At 35.5% G+C, this 18,568-nt stretch overlaps 1 protein-coding gene across 2 annotated transcripts; it reads left to right on the top strand.

The window, feature by feature from the left end:
- The first annotated feature begins 403 nt into the window (after positions 1-403).
- On the top strand, positions 404-18,041 carry SRP68 (signal recognition particle 68). 2 transcript variants are annotated; one of them, XM_026667501.2, is made up of 16 exons: positions 404-575; positions 1,873-1,939; positions 2,854-2,967; positions 4,056-4,251; positions 4,975-5,057; positions 5,311-5,420; positions 6,294-6,376; positions 7,896-8,036; positions 10,122-10,220; positions 10,431-10,495; positions 10,669-10,828; positions 11,407-11,501; positions 12,648-12,777; positions 13,214-13,289; positions 14,469-14,521; positions 16,023-18,041. In XM_026667501.2, the coding sequence occupies exons 1-16, from the start codon at positions 422-424 to the stop codon at positions 16,248-16,250; spliced, it is 1,854 nt and encodes a 617-aa protein (XP_026523286.1). In that variant the 5' UTR covers positions 404-421; the 3' UTR covers positions 16,251-18,041. The 2 variants fall into 2 exon arrangements, with proteins under 2 accessions (XP_026523286.1, XP_026523288.1); XM_026667503.2 differs by having other exon boundaries at positions 1,881-1,939.
- The last annotated feature ends 527 nt before the right edge of the window (positions 18,042-18,568 follow it).

The raw sequence follows: 18,568 nt of genomic DNA on the forward strand, positions 1-18,568 counted from the left end.
ACAAATAAAAATAAATAAATGGCAGTCCAGTCTCTTCTTGAAAGCTTCCAGTCATTATAAAAGCATTTTATAATATAACTGATAATTAATATAATCCTTTCAATGGCCGGACTTTCACAGACTCTCCTTATATCTCCATCTTCGGCGAGCCCAAAGCATATCCAGCCCGCGGCGCGCTCTAGCAAGCATATTTGGCGCGTTGCCTTTAAAATCTACGACTTCTATTCCCTTACATTTAAACCTGGAGGGCCAGCGAGCAAGCCAAAGTACTGCGCCCATACCAGGAGCCGCTTTCCGAACACGCATGCGCGTGTCCTCCACCGTCCCGTCAGCCTCAGAGTTGGCGACTGGTGAGCGTGGCACTTTCAACACCTACTTCCTGTCCCGTGATGCTTCACGGCCCAAGCGGAACGGGTGCAAGATGGCGGCTGAGCGGCAGATGGCCGGGAGCAGCGGCGGCGGCGGTCGTGGTAGCGGCAGTAGCAGTGGCGCTAGTTCCATGGCTACCCTAGAGGATAACAAGGAGAATGAAAAACCCAAGTCCGGTGGCCTCGGAGATAGCCTGGGCCTGGAGAGTATCCTACGGGCGTGTTGGAAGGGAAAGCGCTAATGGGGACGTGTCACTTAAGGCGAAGGGCGAGCCTTTCTCAGGCTTCGGCTCCTGCATTGAGAAATTTCCGAACTTCGTTTATAATTTCTAACTGGTTTGTCTTCCCGAATTTCGGCTAGTGACGATCGATGTATTTGGCTGACTTTCAAGTGGACACCTCCTCTGAAATTAACATTGAGGAAATATATAGTCCAAGGCATATTGGAGGTTAGAGACTTCCCTTAGCTCTGAGATGTATTACAATTAATTAGTTACAACGTGAAACTGCATTGCTTTTTTTTGGTCTCCTCCCCCCCCAAAAAAAAACAACAACAAACCATTGCATAGAATAACTCATTAGCCAACTTTGGGATTTTATAGGCAATAGGTATGCAGACTCTCTGATTTGTAAAACAAAGCAACTAAACTCGTAACTGAAAAGTTAGAATAGAATAACAATTGGAAGAGACCTTGGAGATCTTCTAATCTAAATTAGGCTTCGTGTTTCCTTCTTTTTGTGGAATTATCCCAAGGGATTCCATGTTTGTGGAGGAGACGAAATATCAGGTCTTTGTATGCACCATGTCAGAAATTTGTTGAATAAGCAACCATATTTCTGTTTATAGATCTTTCATGATAATGTGAAATGAATATAGCAGATAAGAAGTTTCAAAAAGTTATTCACATTTTACAGGGTGATAAACAATTAAATTATGCTGTCCAATTGTAAAGTAAAATGCTACACAGAAAGAATGTGAACCTGAAATGTTAATTTTGTAAATTTTGTGAATATTCTAATGACACTTACTGCACATCTTTAATTAGTGGCACAACAGTGATATATAATGGTTAATCTGTAATTCTAGAAATTTTTTACTTCCCCAGATTGTATAGCTTATCTTTGGGTAGTGATTTTGAAGCCAAAATTAAAAATATATTTATATTAGCTTACCACTGAATCTAATAATTCTGTTAATTTCCAAGCTCAGTAGTAAATCATTATTTTAAAATTACATTAGGTTTTAAATAACATATCTCAGGGTTGGTAAAATTGTATCAGTTTTATTCCAAAGCCAAACAGGCATTAGAAACTGGTAGGCTTAGAATATGAATGCAGGAAAATCTTTGTCATCCAGCTGCTATTCCATTATAATCACGCTCAGAAACAGTCGCTAACTTGTTATATTTGAACTTTAAGAAATACTAAAATAAAATGTACAGTATATTTTATGTGATTTAACTATATAACTTATATTGTTGGAAGTTTCCTTAATAAGTCTTAGTTCTTCAGATTATTAAAGAATCACAGCAGCAACATGGCCTACGTCATGGTGATTTTCAGAGATACAGGTTAGTATGAAAGGAAGTTAACAGTTGAACAAGAAATGCCTTTCTTTTTATTAATAAAAAATGCTTATTTCAATAGTTACAAATGATGCAGCTGATTTTACAGAAGAAATTAAAAGTAGAATGAATTAGATATCAATGCTAACTCTTTTGTCTTTAATATCACTGGGAATCAGGCGTGCATGGATTTAATAACTTATGTGGTATATTTTTAAATTAAGCATGATTTTGTTGCTCTGTTTTAGGAAAGTTCTGACCATGTTTGGTTTGGTTTGGTTTATTTTTAAATTTCTGTGCCACCAATCTCACTATCAATCAATTTTGTATGTATGTATGACTTATGTCTTGTATGTGTGCTACATATTTTCTGGTACATAATAATTGGATAAAATATAATTTGGAACACTATATCCAAGTAGGCTGAGAATGTTTTTTGTAATTCAGGCTTTATCTCATAAATTACTTCCCTGAAAAACCACCTCACTAACCATGTAAGTTGCACCTCTGGCACATGTGCACTGGTGAAACTTAATGTTCATCAGTCCATATAACTTTGAAGATAAGTTTTCTGTAGATATCACTCCATTTCAGTTCAGCTATCAATCCATTTATGAGAAGAATTCTAGCTTAAAAATAGTTGAAATTTTCAATTTGTCCATTTTTTCTATGCCTGTAAATTTTTACTTTAAGAATTGATATATGAATTGACTTATTTTGCTTTCGTGCCTGTCTTTCTATGGTCGTATCTTTTCTGAATGACTTCCTTCAAGTCTTTATTATTTACATCATCATATTTTATAGATTGCAGCAGTATTTTCTCTTGAAACATTTTTTATGGGAGGGTAGGGAAAGTAGATTGAAAACAAATATTACTCTGAATAAGAATTAACCATTTCTTTTCTCTTCACCCCTTGAAGAGGTTACTGCTCCCGTCGACTAAGGAGGCTCAGAAAAACTCTTAACTTCAAGATGGGAAATAGGCACAAGTTCACAGGGAAAAAAATAACAGAAGAGCTATTATCTGATAACAGGTACTGGAAGGTTCTATAACTGCAAGATATAAAGGCTGTATCTAGCACCCTCTTTTTAACCCAGCAGAATAGGTCATGCTGATTTATCAAATTTCCTTTGCAGATGCCTGTTCCCTCTCCTATTCCATAAACAGAAAGATCTGTTGCATACTTTTGCATTAATATCTAACTGTACAGTTTTTTTTGAGGGGGGCGGGGTTGCCTGGAGAAGCTACAGAACTGTAATAAGCCTCAGTTTCCACGAATAAATTGGGAATGCAAAGATGAAGTCAGGAGGCCTAGCCTCTATTTCTCCTAGAAACTCTAAAGAGAGACTTTGTGTTATGCTTGGAGGTCAAGCAAGCTAAACTATTTCTGCCTTCCATTTTTGAGTTGGAGATGGGAATTGGGCCTCTTTCTTTCTTCTGTCCTCATAGAAAAAGATGGGGATAGCATCCTGAACAAAAGAGAGGTTAACCAAATTCCAAAATTACATTAAAATATGAAACGTTGATAAAATAAATTGCCCTATGTCTTTGAATACTCTCAGATACAGAAAAATACAGTTATTTTACAAAGTAAACTACTTTTGTGTTCTGGAAGCAAATCTTGGAAATGATGTAGGTATTTTAAAACATTTTAGTGCATTTAAAGTTGTTTCAATTCCATATAACAAACATTCCAGTCCCTGTTACGTATGCTAGAATGAAGTTTTGAGAATGGTAAATGTGGCCTTTGCAATTAGTGCTACACTGTTCAAAATGCATGTCATCTGGATACAGGATCAGAAATACTACTCCTAGAATGCTCTTGTATATATAAATGTACTGTCAAAATCTTCTATCAAGATAATAAATGAGGAAAGGCAAAGTTGATCTTCCCATGATTGTAAGGATAAAAGAAGGTTTGTGGAAGTGTCCTTCAGTAGGAAGGTGTGATGTAAATATAATCAATCAGTTGGTAGAAGGGGACTTTGAGATTGGCTTTAGACAAGATGTGTGATTGGGACAGAAGTATAAGAACAGATACATCTGTTCTATATTTCTATTGAAATTCTCAAGGGAAATTATAAGAACTTTGAATAATTTTTCATTGATCTTATGCCATAGATATTTACTCCTAATTCTTATGGATGCTGAAAGAGCCTGGAGTTATGCAATGCAGCTTAAGCAAGAAGCCAACACAGAACCACGCAAACGTTTTCATTTGTTATCTCGCCTACGCAAAGCAGTAAAATATGCTGAGGAACTGGAGCATCTCTGTGAAAGTAGCCGTGTGGATGCTAAGACAAAGCTGGAAGCTCAGGTTAGTATTAGCTTTTAAAACTTTCCTAGAAAGGCAGACAAAATGCACAAGAGTTAATTTCTTTGTGGACAATTAGATCTAAACTGTAGATAATAAAAGCTCCAGTGAAGAATACAGAAAAAAGAAAAGGGAAAAAAGCTTATTATAGTCTGTTCAGACACAACTCAAAACTATTTTCAGAAGGGCCAACCTTCTGTTGTGTTACTTGATATGCAAAAAAATAGGAAGAAAAAACCCAACCTTATAAAAACCTCTGTTTCAAATGCTGATCATTTGGGTTGTACGAAATTCTATCCCTGAAACTCATTAGGCCATTCTGCAGTCAGAATAATCAGGGTCATGATATTTTGATGGAACTTTTGCATGTCTTATTAATCTAATATGAAGTAATATGGATATTTGGCCAGCAGTCATTTATTTCTCTAGCAATCTAACTAAAAAGAATATATTCCACCACTACTATTTCCTGTGGAAAAACAACTCATGTAATCTTGCATACATTTTCATTTTAGGCGATGTCTGAAAAAAATATTGTCCAGGTAGTAATAACACAATTTGGGCTCCATAGCACCCCTATTTATTTTCATGAAAATAAATAGTATACTCATTTGTACTTGATATTGGTATATTTCCTGTTATGTATTGATAATTATGGGAAAATCTAAATTCAGTAGGCTACCATACAGTTGCACTACTTATCATCCATCTTCATTTTTCTTATAGGCATACACAGCCTACCTCACAGGTATGCTCCGATTTGAGCATCAGGAATGGAAGGCAGCAATGGAGGCTTTCAACAAGTGCAAGTGAGTTTCATTTTTTTTATTTCTATGTCCATTCTCTATCAAATAAACAGTTTTTCCCATTCAGATTTTTCTGGATGTAGAATTTTTTTTTCTCTTGAACTTTTTAAAAAGCAGTGTAATTTTGCTTTGGCATAGCTTAGTGATGAAGCTTAAAAGCTCAGTATTATTACAGTAATCCCTCAAATAGAAAGAAAAGGTTTTTAATACTGTAAAGTACTGACTATTTACAGTAATTTTTACCTTCCTTTTGCAGAACCATTTATGAAAAGCTGGCTAGTGCATTCACGGAGGAGCAGGCCATATTATATAATCAGCGAGTGGAAGAAATCTCTCCAAATATTCGTTACTGTGCTTATAATATTGGTAAGTAAATCAAGAAGAAAAATATATTGAAAGAATGTAATAGTTATTATTCTTATACACTCCTACCAACATTGACAGGGTAAGCTATGTACGTAGAGCAAACTGTGCTACTTTCTAGTACTGAAGATGTTACCTAGCTGGGTAATGAAATATCTGCAAGAAAACAATCAAGCTCAAAGAAGACTCCATTATTCTCATACAATTGCCTGTGAAATTAATGCATTAGTTAGACTGAATGCAGAATAATTTTCAGTGTGATATTTATATTCATACAAATCGAAGCTTTCATATTTTCTGAGAAGAACATGCAAATGTCCAAGGTGACAGTTATTAATGGGATTCTTAACATTTTCTCTTCATTTACCCAAATAAAATAATCCAAATCTTTAAGAATATCCAAATAAAAAACAGCAACATCTTTTCCTTCTTGCAAAAAGGAAAAAAAATTTTATGGAAGACTGCTAAAAAACCTTCCCTCACATTTTTGTCTTTTGCTGCAGATTGCAGTTTTATTTATTGATTAAAGTTCTATGCCCGCCCATCTCTCCAAGGCGATTCTTTGATTTGTATAATCGTGCAAATATTTTTTTATATATATTGTAGACCAAAATGTTAATATTTAGATATATACAGTATTAAATATATCGTTTGGATATGCTTGGCACTTCTAAGGTTTTTGGTGTGTAGCAGCTGATATTCTGATACTCTTAGTTTCTTGCACATTTCTGTCTATTTAAATAGGTTAAAATACATGCTTTGTGTTGCTACCATCCCCTGTGCTGCGAGCTTTCTTGAAGCTTTGCTGTGTGTTTTTGTTAAGTGAGAAATTGTGCTGGATGACAGGCTGATTGAATTCTGTCCCTTGTTTCTTAGGTGACCAGTCTGCTATTAGTGAGCTGATGCAAATGAGGCTGAGGACTGGAGGCACCGAAGGGCTCCTTGCTGAAAAACTAGAGGTAATTAATTTCACACACTTCCTTTTTGAAGGAATTGTTACCAATGCCTGATTTTAACTGATATGTCACTTTTCTTTTAGTTTTCTTTTAAGAAATCTAAAATACAATGTGTTTGTAATTATCTTACAATATAATACTTTAAAGTTATTTAAAAACACAAAAGCAAAATTTAGATAGTAGAGTTAAGAAACCTGTAACTCTTCATTGTCACTGCAGCAGAGGTGACTAAGATTGCTGTTTAAAAAAACCTAAAGGACCATAGATTCTGGTTCTGTTAAGACTTAACAGGAGAGATAGGCAGCTAATACAATTAATGTCTTCATCTTCTTCTGTAAATCAAATACCATCTGTTTAAAATAATGTTGGGTCTTCCTTGTGGATAGTTCTAAAATATTTCCTTTGTTTCTCCTAATCTGATTAATTCATTTGTTTAATTTTAAAAATTATCATTTTTGTGCTGCCCCAAACAGTACCATTTGTATGATTTTGCCATTTTGCAAATTATATAAATTGCAGCAGAAATTTAGTACTTGCTTGTAAAAACTGTTGCATTGCTGTCCACTGTATTTAAAAAGATAGGAAACATTTGGGCTGCAGTTGAAAAAGCGATGTGCTGTATAGTTAATGTCATCTTCACATGACATAGAATTTGAGCTAGTATTTTATCTGTTCATTGCAACTACTAACAGAATAGTTTGGCATTTTAAAGCTTGTACTTTTGTGGACAATACATTTCTCATGTTCCACTTCAATTTTTTATCAATAACTTCATATATAACAACTTCATACAGAGCCCTTCATACATTTATTTGTGAGGCTTACACACTCTTGGTAGTAATCGTCTCCCCTAGGAGTTTGTCCTGGAAATGCTTTGTAGGTTTGAATGTAAATTTGAGCTGCTGAAAAACCTTGCACTCCACTAAATATTATGGCACCATGCTTAAAATCTTGTACTTAAAATCTACATTAGACTTGGGACTATGCCTCAAGTAGACACTACCATAAGTTCTATACGTTGTATACCCTGCAAACTTAAAGATTCTTGCTCTCTTTAAGCATGTATCTTAAACAATATTAGGGAAATATCAGTATGCTTTCAAACTTGCCTTTTTGTACCTGAGAACACTCAAAGCAAACTTCCAGCCTTTCCTCTACTTCAATAGGCCATCCAGCGAATCGGTTATGTTCATGTTTGCCAAAAAGTATCCTGTTGGAAATCTTGGAAAGTCCTCAAGACCTTATGCTTCCCAACAACCTTGATTGATCTTTCAGTCTGAGGCAAAAGTTTCTTTTTAATTTTGTATGTGTAAAATCACTTTAAGTACATGTTTCTTGTTAGTCTCTGTCTTCATAGTAAAGCTGGCTATAAAATAATCATGATTTGTGATTGCAATAACTTGAAAGTTAAACTTTCATAGTTTACAGTTGACATTACTTATTGCATACAGTGAGAAACATGTATTGTGAGAGATAAATGTTTTCCATTAGAATGCCAAACCAAAATTTCCCTGTTTTCTAGTCATTAATCACACAGACTCGAGCAAAGCAGGCCGCCACTATGAGTGAGGTGGAATGGAGGGGAAGAACGGTGCCTGTGAAAATAGACAAAGTGAGAATCTTTCTGTTGGGGTTGGCAGATACTGAAGCAGCTATAACTCAAGTAAGTAAACTCTCCTGAAACCTGTGATTTTAGCTCTTAAGCAGGGTCCTGTGGTCACGTGAACTTGGTAGCTGTTCTGTTCTGATTTCTATATAAAGGAGGAAATTTAAATATAATTTGTTATGTATTTAAATTCATTTGTCACTGAATATGGGCAAGAAATCATGCCAGGTCAGCTTATTTTATTGCCATCATAGACTAGCTGAAAATTAATTCAATTTAAAAAAAAATCCAAAGTAGGGTGTTGTGAAAACGAGCAATTTAACAAAATAAAATAAAAAAGAAGTACTCAGCTTATTTGTGTAAAAGATTCTTAGAAGCTGCTTATTGATACATTACAATGAGTGCTCCAGATAACAAAGCAGTATTAGCAACCAAAACCTTTGTCTAAAAATGGGGGTAACAGTTCATGGCAAGAAGTAATAAGAACACAGCTGTCACTTGACTATTTGCCACCAAATACTGTAATGGGAAAAGACTGGGCCGTGCCTTGCTCACTCCTGGATTACAGGGATGGTAATAATTGTGAACCTCACCCTGGGACATGTGAACAAATAATGCTTTTGGTATTTTTCCAAGCAGAAAATTGAAATTCTTAAATTCCATATTTAAAAGAGAAACTGTTTATGACCCAGGAAGCTTAAGTTACTTGTCGAAACTCTTAATCTTGTCCAAGAATATTGTGCTCTCCGTTCGGATTATTGAGTAATATGCTATTAATTAATTAATTTAACTCTTCTGTAACTAACTTTTTCAAAGTCTTAATTCCTGTGCTCTGGTGCAACCCCTTGCCTGTGACTTGGGAATGACTCAGCATATGCCACAAAACCCTGAATATTTGCTAACTATTTCCTTCTCTTCAAGGTATCCTAGAAGATAAATAACTGTGTTAGAAAAGGAAAATAAATTCATTTTTATATAAGTAAAATAATAAATCTCCACCTCATTTCCTTTTGTTTCAGCATTAATATTCTGGCCTTTCCCCTTTGCATGTTTGAAGTTGAAATGGCCTCACGGGTGAAGCACCCAAACTAGTCTGACCTGTCTCTGATTATTCAAATTTAGAAAACTTAACTTCCCTGAGTCCTTTGTATTAATCCAGTTAAACATTGGAGGAATAAAAAATATAAATTAAAAGAATGTTCTTTTAAAGCCATTTTAAAAAATAATAAAATCTGGCCTAAAATTGTGAATCTCATATTCCAGCGGGTTTTTGGGAGATCTGCTCAGAGTAGTCAACAGTCTAAATAACTGAACTGTAGAATATATCCAAACACATCATCCAACAATGGATGTTAAGTAATTTTAATCTGTCAAAAATGTTATGTATTATAAAATGCTAATGAATAACCTAAGGTTATTTTAACTTTTGGAATGTTCCTTCCCAATCCTAGATTATGAAGCAGGAAAACTATCAGAGATCAATTAGTTTCCTGTCCTTAATCTATCACAGAAAATAGCACTGTTGACTTTGAAGGTGTGTGTGTGGGGGGGTTTAGTGGGAGAAAGGAGGGCAAATAAAACTAGGTTATCATCAACAAAAAGATTCCTGACAGTCTAGTGGTAATAAGTTACAGTTTTAAGCATTAGAATAGGAAGTACATTTTAGCAAATTTCAAAATAAAATGGAATTGAACTAAAATAGAGGGAGTTCATAGTGTGGCTTATTGAATGAGAATATGAGATGAAACTCTTTACCCAATAATATATGATTTTTGGATGTTCTTGCCAATATTCTCTCTGCTCTATCTTCTACAGAAGTAGAAGATGTTGGTTTTGTTTATTGGTTCACATTAAATTTAGTAAATATTAACAGAATCACTGGGGAAGGTTTTTTTTTTTTTTTGGTAATCTGAAGAGCTCAATTGTGCCTCTTCTGTTATATCCGAAATATAAAATGGTAGACTTAATCTCCACAGTTTATCACTAAGTAATAAAAGTTTCACTAATGTTGCATATAATATAACATGTTTGTAAGACTCACTGCGTGCAATTGTTAAATGAAAGTTTTATCTTCTTTTGTTTTCAGGAGAAATGTAGCATTGATTTTAATAATTGTATATTTTTCTGTGCTACTTCATTTAGGCAGAAGAAGAAGAAACTAAAGAACGTTTGTTTGAATCTTTACTGAGTGAGTGTCGGGATGCGATACAAGCCGTTCGTGAAGAGCTGAAGCCAGATCAGGTGGGCCATAAAGTAGAAGGTTTATGCATTTGACTCCCCTTTGGTTAAAAACGCGTGAAATAAAATCACTGCTGAGTCTGCTTGAAGAACTATTTGGTGATAGGTCCTACAGGATCCTTTGTGACTGCACCTATCCCACAGTTTTGTGTTTACATCCAAACATTTTTTTCTAAAATAAATAAATTACATCTAATGTTTTGTTTCCTGCAGAAGCAGAGGGATCACTCTTTGGAAATAGATTCTGGAAAAGTCTCTAATATTCAGTATCTGCACAGGTAAAGAGCCTTTCTAGAATAGATTAAAATCATTCAGGACAAACAGTAGGACCGCTTGGGTGTCATCTCACTCTCTCGTCTGCCCAGTTCATCATCTATTAGCTTTGTATATATTCAAATGATTCTGAAATGACTTTTAGTAATAATGCAGTTTTTAATACTCTGCTTTCTAGTTACCTGACTTACATCAAGCTCTCTACAGCAATCAAGCGCAATGAGAGCATGGCAAAGGCACTACAGAAGGCACTCCTTCGTCAGCAGCAGCCCGAGGAAGATGGCAAGCGTGTTCCTCGACCTCAGGATTTGATACGCCTTTATGACATCATCTTACAGGTAAGCCTGTAAGGAGTGGTTTAGAAGTGGAAGGGAAAGGCTTACGGTTCCAGTTTTCTTTTATCTCGAACAAGGTGACTGCAAAGTAGATGGGGAAAAGGTGTGCTATTAAACTGGAAGTGCAGGTCAGACAGGGCGCGAAAATTGGTAGCATCAGAACCTATTCATTAAAAACACAGTAGAAGTGTTGAAAATAAAGAGGTTTTGTGAAATTTTGCTTCATACAAAATAATATTTTCATGACCACTAAATATAATAAACATATACCTTGCTTTTAAGGATCACACAAAGAAAGTTGCTTCCTAAATAATTTTAATAATTACAGGTTATTTTTTGGACAGCGGATAAAGGGCGTTACCTTGTAAAGAGATTACAGTATTTGAAAACAATGCTCTGCTCATGTCTACTATTGTATCAGTTTGTTAAGCAAATAGTGCTGATTAAAGTAAATGAAATTATTGTTGGTTTACTACTGTTAAATTTATTTAATTGGATAAAATATTTATACTGTTAATTGTGAAGTTTATTTACATTTAAGGGGCTTTTTTTTTTGTCTTCTCATTTTGATCACACTGAAGAATCTGGCAGAATTGCAACAACTTCCTGGCCTAGAAGAAGATAAAAGCTACCTGAAGGAAATAGGAATAAAGACCTTGGTGTATAAGGCTTACCGGTAATTCCCAACCAAACAAAGTTATTTGTTCAATCACAGTTAAGCAGTCACAGTCATACAGTGGCTTGGATCCAAACAAAACTGTAATGAGCGGCAAGAGAAAATATATTTGTGCTATTCCATGAATGTTTGCAACAGTGGTAGACATTAGCTCTGCTACTTTTCATTGCCCTGGAAGTGTCATTACAATACATGCAGAATAAATAAGGAAGACAGAGATTCCAGTTCATAACAAGGAATTTCATAGAAATATATAGAAGTACGAAACACTCTGAATTTGGAGCCACTTTTCTCGTCCTGATTTCTTTTTCTAAGCCAGATTTATATGGCTTAAAAAGTCCTTTGGCTGTTATAATACATCCAAGATGGAGAACTGAAAAGATAGCAAGACAAGAAACTTGAGTAAAGGAAGTCCTCGATTTACAACAGTTCATTTAGTGACCAAAGTTACAACGGCACTGAAAAAGGTGACACATCAATTTTTCACAGTTACAATCTTTGCAGCATCCCCACAGTCATGTGATCAAAAGATGCTTGGCAACTGATTCGTTTTATGACCGTTGCTGTGTCCCCAAGTCATGAGATCACTTTTTGTGACTTTCTGACACGCAAAGTCGATGGGGAAGTCAGATTGGTTTAACAATCAGCTTATCAACTGCAATGATTCACTTAGTCACTGAGGCAAGAAAGGTCGTAAAATGGGGCAAAACTCAACAAACGTCTCAACAGAAATTTTGGGCTCAATTGTGGTTGTAAGTCGAGGACTACCTGTAGTGAGTTCAGAATTGTAGGAAATGTTCCAGTTATTTCTGTAGAAACAATCATTTCATTGTTTCTCCCCCTCCCCTCCATGCAGTTCAGAGAGGAGGATGTAAAGTGGGAAAGACTGGGTGTGAATAGTTTCAAGAAAATTGTGCTCATAGAGCAGGGGTGTCAAACTCATGCCGCCACATGACGTATCATGACTTTTCCCCTTTGCTAAACCGGGGGTGGGGGTGGCCAGTGTGTGACGCATCCAGCCCACAGATTGCGGGGTTTGACACCTCTGTCATAGAGAGTTGAGAGTACTTAAAGAGTTAATTGATACTTAAAACACGTAAGCCATAGTTTACCAATCTACTTGGTATGGTTTTCTGTTTCTCCTAGGTGCTTTTTCATTGCACAGTCATATGTCCTGGTGAAAAAATGGAGCGAAGCTCTTGTTTTGTATGATCGTGTGCTGAAATATGCCACTGAAGTTCAGGTTCAAGCTGGGACTAAAAAAAGCAACTTAAAGGTAGGAAACAGGTTATGAAGTATGCATTAACAGAGTTGTACGGTGATGTAAGGGAGGGCATACATATTTAAATTTATTACATTCTGCTAACTAATGTACAGTTCTGATTCATTTGTTGAAACAAATTTATGACCGATTTGCCCATTTTTAAGACTATAAAATCAAATTGTTTGGATTTGTCTCTCATCAGACAATGTGTGTGTGTGAGAGAGAGGGAAAACGAGAAAGAGTTATTATACCACATATATTTGTGTTTGGCAACACAAAAGGACATAAGTATTTAACACTACTTTTATTTTCCCTACTTTATTTTACCAACAATGAAAAAAGAGAAACATTAGCAAATTAGTTCGGGTGGGTAGGTGGGATGAACATGAAGGAAAAATGAAACTCTACTAAGTATATGTCTTTTGTGGAATTGATCTGTATTATATAGGAGCTACCTGATGTTCAGGATTTGATTACTCAAGTAAATGCAGAAAAATACTCCTTGCAAGCAGCTGCCATATTAGGTGAGTGTGGCTTTCCAGATTCCCACATACACAGTATTCATGGAGAAATGCTTTCAAGATTCAAGAGTTAGAGTCTGCCAACATTTCAGAATGGAAGGCAGGAGTGGCTATGAAGGACTTTACTTTTTTTTAACATGTGGTTTTATAGCTTTATTTTTTCAGTGACTTTAACAGGGCAATTAAGGAAAGAAAAAGTAATCATTTTCTACTGCCCAACAGCTATAGGGAAGAAATATAGGCTCAGTCTAAATTAAAGTTATAAATTAGACTTTAAAACATCTTTGCCACAATAAAAAAAATTATATTCACTTCCCTGATTCTCTGTAGACCACTGAGAGGAAAAAGCCTTTTCACTTTGACTCTTTTAGACAATATTGGTTCATGATCTGTTCATCTGTGGCCTTCACTGCTTCATATTCTGTCCACTTCTGTTCATCGTTTCACACCTAAAACTCTTTTCTAACCAGAATTCTGCCACCAAGATAATTAACTCTGATATTCTTCAGAGTCATAAGTACCTCAGGCAAGCTCCTTTTGAAGTCTGTTGACCTTCTGTTCTCTCCTCTGATGTGTTGCTCCTTGTAAATTTCACCATTGTGAAATTGTTTTTTTGCTCAAACATTTCTTTTTTTCCTTTGATGCCAATAGCTTTTTCTCTATATAACTTAACTTTTATCTAAATTTATTAGCATAAGCCTATGCACTTCACTTAACATAAGTATGTTTGGCATACTCATTCCTGTGTCAGACTTCAATTGGAACCATCCATTCCTTGACCCTTCTCTGTAATATTGTACTATATTTCTCTCCCTCTCTCTCTCTCTCTCTCTCTCTCTCTCCCTCCCATCTCTATCTATCTATCTATCTATCTATCTATCTATCTATCTATCTATCTATCTATCTATCTATCTATCTCTCTCATTTATATGTCCACCTATCTCAGAAGAAGATAGTGACATACAACAATATTAAGGAATGGTTATACAGTTAGATTTGGGACAGGGTAAAAATGGATATCATTGCATCATTTACATTCTAAGGAGAAAGATTGGAGATAAGCATTATCATAAATTATAGACAATTTCATTGTTCACATTTTTAAAATGTAGCCTTGTGTTCTTGTTCTGGTTTACTTCCTAGTAAATGCATTTTCCTCAAATAGTTTTCTGATTCCTTCAGATGCTGATGACAGTCATGAGGCAGAATCTCCGTCCCAGGTCAAAGATGGCAAGGTAAGAGACTTTCTGTATATGCAGTAAAAGCACAATTTCAAAAGGAGTCAAATTTCTTATGTTGTAGTGTGTCAGTATATAATTTGAATTACATATATTAGAAATACAATGACAGAAATCTTTAATTGTTCCTGTTTGTTTAGAAAGTTTTCTAGTTTATTTTTTTTGGCATAGCATCATACAAAAGAATGGATTGGATGGAAAAGAAGCTCAACATTCTGGGAGAACAGCATTCAGAAAAAAAAAAAAACCAGAATGCCTCCTTAATTATGCCTCTTTGTTTTTGCAAAGCTAACATTAGAATAATGAAGAATTTAAAAAATACCCAGAAATTTAGTAAACTCCCTAAACCTTAGAGACATCCATAGGAATCATGAGAGTGCTCTGTCTGTGCACTTTTTCTATGCATAACCTATGCATAATTTCGGAGAAAAGATTTACAGCATGAGCTTGGCAAAAAATTTAAGATATTTTTGAAAATTGAAGTTTTAGGTGCATGATATTATTAAAATATTGCATGTAGTGGGCCTTCTGTTTTTCCTTTATGCTAATTGAAGCTGGGGGCAGTCTTGACCAAGGCCACTATATGGAAGGCTGATATTTTTCCATCTCCTAGTTCTTCTTTTGTGCAGATCAAGGATGGTGCCATGTAGGTTAGCAAGTGTGAGAAAGCCTTAGAGAGGGTTGGGAAGGTATGCAAGGGGCCAGAGCAGCTAGGTGAGGGGGTGCAGGTATAGAAGACTGACCCCCATGGCTTGCAACATTCCCTTCCAGCTTCCCCTTTGACATTATAGGGCAGCTGCTGGGAAAGTTGCAAATGGCAGTCATGTGATTGTGGGGTGCTCATAAGTGCAAAAGAGTTGCCAGGTACTCAAAACACAATTGTGTTTGCCAGGCTGCTGTGACAGCTGTAAGTCTGAGGATCAGTCATAACCACTATTCATTCAGTGCCTTTGCAACTTGGAATGGTTGCTGAACGAATAGTCATAGATTGGGGATCACCTTAATCATAATTGGGTTTCTTTAAAATAGAAGAGCAGCTTTGTGATATTATTTAATGCATGATATTGGCTTAGTCCTAATATTAACCAGTTATCTGCAACTCCATTAGAAACTTATACTTACATTTAGTTTTCTCTTCTGCATTTGCCAGCATAATAGTATTTCCACAACAGATTTGGATACTTTTCTGAGGCTTCCTCAGCAACAATTCATATGTCCATAGGATACTTCATTGCCTTGAATGCATTATCGAGAAAGTTAAATATTTCTGTCATTAGACCAGAGCTAGGTTTTCCAGGAGTGGCAAGTTCCAGATGTGTGGACTTCAATTCTCAGAATTCTTCTCAACCGTAACTATGCTGGCTGTGGAGTTTAGGAAGCGGAAGTCCATTTATTAGGGAAATGTGCAGATTGAGAAACCTTAAACTAGAGGGTTAAGTAACAAACATTGTCTAAATGAACTAATTTTTGTTCCTGTTTATCTTCCTTTTATATCAAGCCACTTTCTGAACGATTTGAGATTTTCTGCCTGGATCCTTCTCTTGTCAGCAAGCAAGCAACTCTGGTGCATTTCCCTCCAGAATTCCAGCCAATTCCATGCAAGCCTTTATTTTTTGATCTGGCTCTCAACCACATCAGTTTCCCACCCCTGGAAGATAAAGTAGAGCAGAAAACAAAGAGTGGTCTTACAGGATATATCAAAGGCATTTTTGGATTTCGGAGTTAACCAGGGCTCTTTTCAAGGAAAATATTTCCTTAAATTGGGAAAATCTGCAACAGGTTCAGACCTTATTTCCTTGAGTCTAAAATCCACATGGGAGGTTTTCAATATTTTTCCAGTATTCTGTCTGTCCATCCAATTTATTAGAAACATTTCAATCTGAGAACATTAAAAGTGTGCTCTGTCTCCAGCCTTATCTCAAATTGAAGAAAACACCTGAGGTCTGAATCCACTCACGCCGAGTGCCTCAGGCAGGAACAACTATCCATTTTGTAAGAAACATTTCTTTTTGGTAGCTGATACCACAAATTTAATTTTTAAAAAGCTAACTCAGTCGTCTGGACAAGACACAGCAGAGGGAAACCAAAGGCACAGATTTTTATAGGATTGAACTGCCTCAACCAGAATCGAAAGCTCAGTTAAATTGATCCTTGTACTGCCTACCGAGTTTAATTTTCACTTCTAGCTATGGATTGAAGGTCAGAATTGATAGATTATGTTTAAAATCCATATAGTAGATTATACTACAGGCTTTAAAGAATATCCTTATATAATCTTTCCTTTAAAAGACACCACTACTTGGGGGATCTCTTTTGGAAGCTAAAGAGCCTCAGCTTCAGAAAGTTATTCTCCATTTCTGCATTAAAAGCTCTTTTATTTTTTATTTTTCCTCATTCAGTCTATCTGAATTGGCAAATTGGAAAGGATGCTTATTTTGTACTTTTCATCCTTTCTGAAAATTACACATGGTGGTTTTAAGGAGTCCACTTTATGAAAAATCAATAAATGAAGCCACTGGAATCTTAAGCAAAAAAGATTTTAGTCAGATATTAACAGGCACTTTTTTGTGAGAGCATTTACAAGTGCAGTAGGAATTCCAATATCTTTTCCCAAAATGAAACAAAAATATCTATCTTTTGAATATGTGTTCTGTTTCCATGAGCTATATTATTAGTGTTAAATGTAACCGAGTTAGTCTGAAATATTACTTGGATCAGCTAGTCTTTAGCTATCTTTTAGTGTTCATACAGCACCACATTTTTGTCATACTCCGTTCCAGTTTTGCTCTGCTGCTTCTTGGCTTTGTTAAAAACAGTATTAAAATTGGATTATTCAGTTAGGAATGTTCCACAAAAACAGTTTCTCGAGCAGTGTGCTAATATACTGTAGAGAATTATAATTTCCAAACCAAATTGGGTGTAATTGTACCAAAATTATTGGGACTATTTATCTTGTATGAAAAATTATCGCAATTCTCATTAGGACTTAATTGTACCACTTCTGTTTTAAAATATGTGTGTGAAATGGACCTTCTGGTCTGTTGGGCGAGTAGAATTTTATATTGTGGAGGAAAAAGGAAGCAAAAAATATTTTTTACTGTATCAAGTGATTAAATTTGAGATAGAGATGGGGTGCGTGATAAACTGATAATTTGCCAGTTCTAAAAAGCTTAAATGGAAATAACAGATTTGACTCAAATAACTCTGGCCCAGTGTCATTTTTGGCAATATGTCTGTTAGGGTTTTTTGTGGATTGTATTTTGCTTCAGATTTACTGTCCTGATTTTGAATTAAATCCAAGAATTGTATTCTTAAGAGGTGCAATCCAACTTCTTTTTGTTTAATTCCCACCTCCAAACCTCTGGGTAACTGGTACATTCCACTCCATTTATCTCTGCTGCCTTAATTACTTATAAAATATTTGTTAAGATGTGGCACAAAGTATACTAGAAAGAAAACTTTTAAACAATAAAGACATATTCTTGCTACAGTCCAATTTTAAACAGTTTAAACAATTCAACTGCATGCTGTGCTTTCATTTGAAGTTTCCTTACTGGGACATTCGAAGAATACCTTTGCAAGTAGTGGATTTTTTCCAGAGAAGTAGACATAGGACTTGATTGTTACAATAAAAATGTTTACTGTTACCACAAAGACGTTGACACCATCCCCGTACATATTAGTTGGCACATTGTAGTACGCTATTTCATGTACTTGGCAAGAATAGATTGAATCTAATCCTTGGCTTATGACCACAATTGAGCTCAAAATTTCTGTTGCTAAGTGAGTTTTGCCCACTTTTATAACTTTTCTTGCCAAATGAATCACTGAAGTTGTTAGGTTAGTAACATGGTTGTAAAGTGAATCTGACTTCCCCATTAACTTTGTTTGTCAGGCACAAAAGATGACCACATGACCCCCCAGGACACTGCAACCGTCATCAGTATGTGCCAGTTGCCAAGTGCCTGAATTTTGATTATGAAACCTTGAGGATGGTCTCACAATGGTGTGAAAAATTATCAAAAGTCACTTTTTTCAGTGCCT

Source organism: Notechis scutatus, chromosome 2 (genome assembly GCF_049901735.1).
Source record: "Notechis scutatus isolate UNSWTSFEM ecotype Mainland chromosome 2, rNotScu1.2, whole genome shotgun sequence".
Classification (NCBI taxonomy): domain Eukaryota; kingdom Metazoa; phylum Chordata; class Lepidosauria; order Squamata; family Elapidae; genus Notechis; species Notechis scutatus.

Excerpts from the sequence above, each read along its gene's own strand:
- SRP68 (XM_026667501.2), top strand. The coding sequence starts at position 422 with ATGGCGGCTGAGCGGCAGATGGCCGGGAGCAGCGGCGGCGGCGGTCGT. Across the intron at positions 576-1,872 it reads AGATAGCCTGGGCCTGGAGA|TTCTTCAGATTATTAAAGAA; the intron begins GTATCCTACGGG and ends AATAAGTCTTAG. Across the intron at positions 13,290-14,468 it reads GCAAGCAGCTGCCATATTAG|ATGCTGATGACAGTCATGAG; the intron begins GTGAGTGTGGCT and ends TGATTCCTTCAG.